The sequence below is a fragment of the Heterocephalus glaber genome, unplaced genomic scaffold (assembly GCF_053883595.1).
Source record: "Heterocephalus glaber isolate CG9 unplaced genomic scaffold, H.glaber_assembly_v1.0 deba00001497, whole genome shotgun sequence".
NCBI classification, from domain to species: domain Eukaryota; kingdom Metazoa; phylum Chordata; class Mammalia; order Rodentia; family Bathyergidae; genus Heterocephalus; species Heterocephalus glaber.
Window position 1 is genome coordinate 1,032,419 of NW_028258320.1, and position 9,082 is coordinate 1,041,500.

The 9,082-nt window shown below is 59.5% G+C and overlaps 1 protein-coding gene across 9 annotated transcripts in view; it reads right to left on the reverse strand.

Annotated features, from left to right (window-relative positions):
* Cpne5 (copine 5) overlaps positions 1–8,275 on the reverse strand; it is a 66,657-nt gene extending 58,382 nt beyond the window's left edge. For 5 of the 9 annotated variants that reach the window (XM_087184448.1, XM_013072963.3, XM_021259906.2 and 2 more), the window contains exon 1: positions 7,086–7,108. In XM_087184448.1, the coding sequence (XP_087040574.1) occupies positions 7,086–7,093 (8 nt within the window). In that variant the 5' untranslated portion in view covers positions 7,094–7,108. Of the gene's footprint in view, positions 1–7,085; positions 7,109–8,037 lie in introns of those variants that run through there. The other 4 variants (XM_004846676.4, XM_087184449.1, XM_021259907.2 and 1 more) reach the window with 4 other exon arrangements.
* Positions 8,276–9,082: the final 807 nt, after the last annotated feature.

The following is a 9,082-nucleotide window of genomic DNA, read 5'->3' on the forward strand; positions in this document are numbered from 1 at the left end:
GGACTGGGAGCCGCATGACCCACACCTCCCCGGCCGTCCCTACACAGCCCATGAGCCCACAATGCTGCCTCAACACAGATGGCAGCGCAGGAAGAGACAGCGCCCTTGCCTTCCCCAGCCAGGGACCCTCGGTGGGTGCCGTGGACCTGACTCTGGGCCCATGGCATATGGGTTCACACACACAGATGTGCTTTCAGATTCCCAAGACATCGGGAAAAAAATCTGGTTTCTCTTCTTCCCCAGACCCCCCTGGCCACCACCCCCCCCCCCAAACTCTGGGGGGGCGGAGCTCGGGAGCAGATTTGGAGCCTGACTGCTGGGTCCCACACCAGCCCCGCCCCCTCTAGCTGTGAGACCTCAGCCCAGCCACTTCATCCCTCCTGGGTTTTGCTGGGATTAACGGGGTTCACATACTCAAAGCAGGTAGAGCAGTGTGAGGCACACGCTAGGTGGCAGTTTAGGGCCAGGTGTACAGGAAGTGCTCAGTAAAGGCCGACAGGACAGCTGCAGCATTAGGGAAGCCCCACTTGGGCCCCTCCCCACTCCCCACGCCCCGCTGAAGCAGGACCCGAGGGAGCAGCCTATGCCAAGCAGCAACAGGAATCCTGACCCACAGAGACCCAGCCCCGAGGGTCCCTGCAGCACCAGCCCGCCTGTCTATGGAGCAGCTTAACACCAAGCATCTGGCGAGTCAGGTGGGACACAGAGACACTAATCACACATGCAACCTGCACAGAGCCTCTGTCGGGGCCCAAGACCTGTGCCACGCTGTCTGCCCTCCACCTCAGTGCCAGCCGGTGAGCGTCACCGCATCCTCCAGGCAGGGCAGATTCAGACTCCACAGCTCCAGCCCTCTGGAGGTGAGAAAGATCACCTGCGTCACCAAAACCCAGGCCACCCTTAGCCCTTGTGGCCAGCCGGGTCCCTGCTGCTCCCCCGGCCCGCTCCTGCCACGCAGCCTGGCCAGGGTCTAGGAGGCAATTTCACATGGTTAGCGCATTGCCTATCTGGGGCTCCGTGCCTCAGGGTTAATGATCGCCACAGCTGTCCCCCTCAAGCTGCGTGACCAAGCAGAGCGCAATCACTCTGGCCTCCGTGTACCCAAGCAGGAGTCCCTGACGCGGCCACAGGGCAGTTCTGTTGCCCTGCGCCGGCTGCTCCCTCCCAGCTTCCTCTCTGTGCCTGGGTCGCTTCCCTGCCTCATGGGGTGGCTGGAAGCAGAAGGGCAGCGATCACCTCCATTCCTCTCCCTGTGTCGCTCCTTCCCAGTCACCAAGTCCTTCGGAAGGTTTCTCCAGGCTGTTATCTGCATCCCCACTTCCTCTCTGACCCCATCCTCTTCGGTTCCCCATTGCTCACACTCTTCCAGCCACCATGGTCTCCCTGCAATTTGGCAGGCATCTCACGATCTTTCTGCTACAGGGCCTTTGCACTTGTTCTTCATCCTTCCTAGATCCTCCCTTTGGATCTCAGCTCAACGTTACATGCTTGTCCTGTCCAAATATCTCCAACAACAATGGACTTCCTCACACAGTGTTCATCCCTATCAGATGTCATTGCTTAAAAAAAAAGTGTCTTGGGGCTGGGGATTTAGCTCAGTGGTTCCGGCGCCTGCTTCACAAGCACAAGGTCATGAGTTGGATCCCCGGCACCAAAACAAAAAAAGTGTCTTTATGTTCACCCTATCCCTCACGAGTTCCATCTACTATAGCCTCACCACTCAGGACTCTCGATAGCAAATGCAGATCAGCAGCAATGATCACACAAAAGAACCTATCAGGAGCATCCAGTTACTGACCCCTGTTATTACTGTGGCGCTTATTTAGCACATTCCACCTCATACAGACCTCCAGAGACTGCATCTCTCCTGAATTCATAATGATCGACAGGGCACAGCCACACCAGTCCTCCCAGCATTGTAAAGGAGATCAGAGCCATCTTTACACCCCTTCCTGCTTGGACAAAATCCCGATACCCACAAACTAAAGGAAGGAGAAGTTTATTTTGGCCCACATTTCAGTCCATAGTCAGCCAGCTCCATGCAGGAAGCCATGGCAGAGGGGCCTGGCGGAGGAGAGCTCCTTGGGGCATGTCGGACAGGAAGCAGACCAGGGGGAAGCTGGGAAGGGAGAGGGAACCTTCCAGGCCACACCCCCAGGGACTTCATCTCCTAGCAGGAAGTTGCTGTGAGCCCCAGAATGCAAAAGCCCTGCTTGAGACTGCATGAGGCTCATGGGGGACGTTCAGACAGAACCATAACAGACAGACTGAGGCCGGAGAGCCTCTGAAACCTGGCTAGGGTCTCAGAGAAGGGAAGCCAGGAACTGCAGACTTCCGGGGTCCTGGCCAGGATCCATCAATACCCAAAGGCACCTTGTGCTGCTCTGAAAACACTAAGCCTTTTCTTGCCTGAGAAATGAGCAGGAAGACAGGCAGTCAGGAGTCTAGATGAACTTGTCACCTGTCACCTAACGCTGGTGGTTCACTGCCTGCAGGAAGAGCTGAGGAGTCAGGCCCCCGGATGCCAACCCTGGGCCTCTTTTAGCTGCAGGGAGCTCAGTAGCCAGTGAGGACGTGTGGAAAGCTTCCTTTCACCAGAAGCCATGGCTGCACCTCCAGCAAGCATTCCCCACTCTTCCTGCTACCTGAATCCACACCGGTTCAGAGCTGATACAGACCCCTGAAATCCCAGTGCATGACCTCTATCTTTGGCTAGGGGTAGCATCGATCAGCTTTGGCCAGTAAAATAGAAAGGAAAATCTGCTAAGAGATCTTGGGAGGGACTGTGCTTTTTGATAAAAACATTTTTAACTCCATATCTTGTTTCCCATTCTTGGATGTGGTTGAGATACCTGGAGCAGAGGCAGCCCCACAGTGGAATGAGGTCCATTGTGGGTATGATAGCCGAGGAGAACTACAGTTGGGTCCTCCATGGTAAACGAGAGCTGATGAAACAGTCCAAGATAACTTAGCTTTTTCTTTTTTTGGTACCAGGGATCAAACTCGGGACCTTGAGCTTGCGAGGCAGGCGAGGCAGACGCTGGCACCACTGAGCTAAATCCCCAGCCTCTGAGATAACTTAGCTTGACTCACTGTGATCAGAGAAAAGCAAATCTCTCAGGCTTGCAGGCATGGTGGTGCATGCCTGTAATCCCAGCACATGGGAGGCTGAGGCAGGAGGATTGCCACAAGTTTGAGGCCAGCCTGGGCTACGAAGTGAGTTCAAGGCCTGCCTGAACTGCAGAGCAAGACCTCGTCCCAAAAAACAAAAAAATCTCTCAGGCTTACATTACTAGTCAGATTTTCTGTCACTTCCAGCTGAAGCACTCCTAAGAAATCGACTCCTCCCCACCACGGAGCTGTCCAGCCTCCTTTCCCTGCTTCCTCCCTGCCTTGCACTCCCCGTGGTGGGTCATCTCCATCAAGGACCTTGGACTGGGACAGGGAGACGCAGGCTGGAGAGGAGTGATCCTGAGCACTGGCTCATACCTCCCATAGTGCTGGTGCCCAGGCCCGTCCATGGTCTCCATGGAGACCCCACCCCCAACCTCAAGAAATCTTCAAGGGGGCCGGGGATTTAGCTCAGTGGTTCCGCTGCCTGCCTTGCAAGCACAAGGACCCGAGTTCGATCCCCGGTACCAAAAAAAAAACCTTCAAGGTTTTGAGGTCCAGGGAAACTGGACTTGGCTCCCCTCCCCAAAAATGTATTGGCTGTGTATCCTTGGGTGGGTCCCTTAACATCTCTGAGCACTGATTTCCTAATCAACAAATAGAGAAAATACTACTCCCTGTCTCACAGGAGCATTGTGAAGTAAAGAAGGTACGGGGGGGGGGGTGGCAGGCAGAAATGTAAAGTGGTCCTTAGGTGCCCGCCCCCCAAGAACAGGCCTGAGTAGTCCCCTCGCCCAGGGGCATGGGACTGTTGCTCAGGCAACCAGGACTGGGTCATGGGATGTGAAAGGCGACAGGTCATTCGCTCCCATGATTACAGATTCACTGTTACCTGGGACCTCAGCGAGGAGTCAGGTCCCTCTGGCTTTGCAGTCCCCAAAGGACCACTTGGCGGGACCAGGGAACCACTTCTCAGGGCCAAGTCACTGTTTGAAGCCAGCAAGAAAACACAGCTGTCACCTTGCAGCTGCAAGGAACTGAATTCTGCCAACAACTTGAGATCAGAACCCTGCGGACACCTAGCTGTCAGCTACTGAGACCCCGAGCAGGGCTGAACCGGGGCCTCGGATGGATCTACAGAACCAGGACGGGCAGCCGTTGAGAGGCCGAGCACCCAGGGCGTAGTAAGCACTGGATAATGCACTGGCGTCACTGCCATGGCTCCGCAACACAGAGCAGCCTGGCTTAGTCTGGGGTTAAAGAACCTCTTTTCACAGCGCTGGGTTTGACAGCTGTGGGGCCCTTGGTCCCCGTAGCCCCTTCCCTGCCTTTCAGGAGAAAGGGCTGGGAGCCGATTCACACCCCTCCTGAGAGGCCCAGGGCAGCGGAACGATTGCCAACCTGCACAGACAGCACAGTCGTGTCTCTGCCCGGAGACAGCAGCTACCCACCAGGTGTGCCCTCGGGGGCAGAGGCTGCTGTCAGAGACTCCAGGCAGCCGCTGGCCTCTCCCCTGCTCCGTCTCTTCCATGGGAGTCAGAGAGCCAGGACCCCGTGCCCCTGCGGATCTGTGTGTGCTTTTCCAGCAGGATCCTGCCCCAGTGCAAAGGTTTCCCATTACATTAAAAATGCAGATCTCTCTTTCTAAACAACATGCTGGCCCAGATCCTGCATCGGACGACAGAGGCACAGATACCTGAAAACTAACAGGGCCCGGGAGGTGCACGGGATGGAAGATCTGACAGGTCTGCAGAGCAGCCCCGAATGTAGGAAAGGTCTGGGACCAACCACCAGGGGATGGACAGCTTTTGGCTGGAAGGAGGAGGGTCTGTGAAGTCACATTTTCTACAGTGTCTGCTGATATCTAGGTGCACAAACCATCTGCCCGATCCACTCAGAGCCATCTCTAAGCTGGGCGTGGTGCCACACACCTGTAGAATCCCAACACTTGGGAGGCTGAGGCAGGAGGATCATCACAAGCTGAAGGCCAGCCTGGACAACATAGTGAGTTCAAGGCCAAACTGAACTACATAGTGAGACCCTGTCTCAAAAACCCAAAACAGGGCCAGGGATTTAGCTCAGTGTACCTTGCCTGCCTCTCAAGCACAAGGTCCTGAGTTCAATCCCCGGTACCGAAAAAAACAAAAAACCCCACACAAAACACAAAACCAAACACAAAAAATCTACCTCTTATGTCCAGAACGCAAACAAACCTTGATACCCAGCTGCAGAGACGAATATTTACTTCCAGATGTCAAATAATAGATAACATAAATCACTCACCATGGATTAAGCCTCACAACTGATAACAATTGTTATGCTTCTTTTACAGAGGGGGAAACTGAGCCACAAAATGGCTAAGTAGCTTTCCCAGAGCTAGTCTGAACACAGTAGACAAATGCCAGGGCTTCCATTCTTAACCACCGTGCCAAATAACCAAAGGCTTTCTGCTCTTTGGCCCAGGATTTACCAAAGTCAGGAAAAATAACTGTGGGTCTGGATTATGGATGAGCCCATGGCATCACCCACATGAACCAGGGGCCTGAACATGTCCACCCTATGGTGTCGTCTGCTTTCCCCAGAGCCATGGCCGGGTTCGTTGGTGCCCCGTGCCCACAGCAGGGAGCCTTGCTCAGCTAGGAGAGCCCCAGGCCAGGCTCAAGGTAGCCGGCTTCCCCCCAGGTAGAGCAGAGAAGGGGTGGCCAGAACCCCATGGGGAGCAGAAGGGGAAGGCAGCAGAGGGGGAGCCATGATCCCCTGCAGCCCCAGGCCCTCCCCACAGCTGCCCACCCCTCTACCCACCAGCAGGGGTCCCCCAGATGCTCAGGCCGCCTCTCCTGGGCCCTGGGATGGGAGACTTGACTCTAACCAATGTCCAGAGCAGAGTGCTGGAGAAAACTGCTCTGCACTTCCCTCTCCCCACGCCCTCTCCTCCTTTTCCTCCTTCCTCTCTCCTCTCCCCACCTGACTCCCAGAACCTGGAGAGTGACTGGGCCCCTGCTGAAGCAGAGATGGAGCTACGCTTTCAAGGCCACCCAGACTGCCCCTCTTACTTCCCACCTGTCCCAGCGACTCCTCCCTCCTGATGGCACCTCACCAAAAACCATCTCCAGCCGCTCACTTCCTGGAGAGCAGGAGCAGGGCCAGGTGCTCATCGGGTTGATGGTCACCCCAGTCAACCCCAGCACTGCATCCTCCAGGGACAGCTGTGTCCCCAGGCCCGTCTGTCCCAGGCGGGTACATTCTTTGGACACCTCCACTTCCAGGGAACTGACAGGCTGGGTGGAGCATGACCAGGCAATCATCTTAGCTACTTATTGAGCACCTACTGTGTGCCAAACAAGCACAAAGCTGTATGACAGATGCTCTGTGCTCCTCTGCTCCTGCCAACAGTATGTGTGCCTATGTGCCAAGCACGGTTCCAAGCCTTAGTGCCCTCCTGAGGACAGGTACTTGACAAATGGGGACAGCGAGGCTTCCAGTTGGCCCCAAGTGAGGACTCAGAGTCTCCTTTACAGGATGTCTACTTCCACACGCCTCGCTGTCACCTGTCACCTCAGCTCCTGCCGCAGAGGGATGCGCCGCTCTGGGGAGGGGGCTGAGTGTGCACCCTGGGATGGCTTCGGAGGGTCCTCAACGGCATGCAAGTGACCCGCAGCCTGGGCCGGGCTTTTCGAGCTGGGGTCTGGGGTGAGATGACGCCTTCCAAGAGGGGGACATGGAGGAGGAGCGAAGCCTGCACCCCGCTGAATGGACTGTTCAAGGGGGAGCCAGAGGGGACCCATGACTGAAGGCTGGGAGGGGCTCTGGGGAGAAAAGGCAGGCTTAGTAGCGCTCGGGGCTGAGGAGGAGAAGGAGAGGAGCTGACGGGCCACCAGGAGTCCCCAGCACGGTGACAGTGGCTCCGAGGGGCAGAGCCCAGCTCAGTGTCTCCAGCTCTAACCACAACTCCCCAGTGTCACGACGTTTGATACCGTTTCATACGGGGCCTCGCCTCGAAGAGTCTGGCCGAAGCGTGTGACCTGGAACATGGCGGGTAGGGGGAAAAGGCCTCAGCCAGGGCTCTGGAAATCCTGCCGGTTATGGGGAGGTGGCGTCTTGGGGGCCCTCGAGGTGGACCGTGCCGGGGTGACATGCCCCTCCAGGTCCCAGCAAAGCCCTGTCCCTAGGGCAGCCACAGAGTGGCTGAAACAGGGACCTCCCCCACCCCCGCCCCCTTATACCTGGAGCAGCCCCCCTCAGCTCCTGCACTTGGGGAGAACCAGCCCGTAGAGGGCGTGACTAAGGATCTGGGGGGATGGCAGACCACAGACACCTCTAGTCTTCCCCTGACGGACTCTGAAATTTCAGGGTCCCATTCCTTTGGCTTAAGGGTTTGACCCAAGTTATTGGTTTTTAACGGGTGCCGCTTTCAGTTGCTTCAGGTTCCCACACCTGGGCAGGAACGAGTCAGGCCAGCCCTGTCTCTTCTGGGTCTGCAGGTGAGGGAAGACTGGAAGGTTGGGGTCAGGACTGCAGGGGCGGGAGAGAGGATGAGGATGCTGGGTAGAGGCGGGAAGCGGAGGAGCGAGGAGGGAGCAGGGAGGGGCTGGGCCCCCGCAGGGGCAAAGCCCTCACTTCTGGATTTGGCGAGGGGGTCGCGGGAGGCGTCCGGAGCCGAGACCCCGGGAACCCTCTCACCAGCTCCCCTCCCCCAGGGCGCCCGGACCTGGTTCCGGTGTCCCCCGCTGTCCTGAAGCCTCAGCCCGGAGCGCAAACTTTCCGGGATGTGACCCCCGCCTGGCGTCCCACCTGCCGTCCTCACCGCAGCCGGGCGGGGGCGGGGGTCCCGGAGCGAGGACATTCAGGGAAGGGGGCTCCTTCGGCGTCGGCGGGGACGGAGGCAGCGGCCCGGCTCGGGCCCAGGGGCGGGGCAGGGGGACTCACCTGCAGGACACGGTGATCTCCACCTTGGTGGCGGGGATGCTGCCCGCCAAGGAGTCGAACTCGCTCAGCGACGCCATGTCCTCGGGCTGCTCCATCACCCACCGCGCCCCCGGCCCGAATTAGTCAATTCCTGCACGCCTCCTCCAGCGGCGGAGCCTGGGCTTTCCCCAACTCCAGAGCCGGGCTGCGCGGCCAGGGCAGGAGCGGCGCGCGGAGGGGGCGTGGGCAGCAGACGGGCGGGGCGCGAGCGCGGGCGGGGGCGGGGACGGGGGGGGTCGCGGGCGGGGGCGCTGGAGCGCGGAGCCCGGCGCCCAGACTGCGCTGCCTCTCGCGGGGGTCTCGGCGCGGGTGGCGGCTGCGAGCGCCCCCTCCTCGGCCGGGGCTCGGGCTCCGGGGCTCCGGGACTGCGGGAAAATCAAATGAGCCCGAGCCGCTTCCCGCCCGCCCCCCAGGGCCGCGCGCCGGAGGGGCCGCCTGCAGGGGCCGGGGTGGGGCGGGGCGCGGGCGGGGTCTGCGCCGCGTGAGTGTGAGTGTGAGCGCGTGTGAGTGTGCGCGCGCGGGGCGGACGTGGGGACGCGGCTCCAGATGCTCGGGACCAGGGTCTGGGTTGCGCGCGCCTTCCTCTGCGCCGGGGTCTCGGATGGGGGCGGCAGGGTCGTGTGACCCGAGGGGCACGTGTTTAAGGAAGTCGGCCGGGAGGCGACGTGTGCCGGGAAAAATATGACACCCCTACGCCAGGGGCTGGAGTGACAGGGTCTCCGCGGAGCGCGCCCCACACGGCCTGGGTCCTGCGCTCCCCGCCGCCCCGGAGCAGGTCGCTGGGCAGGGCTTGGTGGCCAGGTCGGCGGGCGCTTGCGTCCTCTGTTCTGATCGCCCTGCCGGGAGGCAGCCCCCAACCGCGCCCTCCAGCGCCCCCACATCATGACCGCTCGGCCCTAGCCGCGCCCAGGGCTGCACGCCTCCTCTGCAGCCCGGGAGGGTGACGGTGGGAGGCTCCAGGCCCTGCCTGGGGTGCGCCTTGGGGGGGGGGGGCGGCCTCCATGCA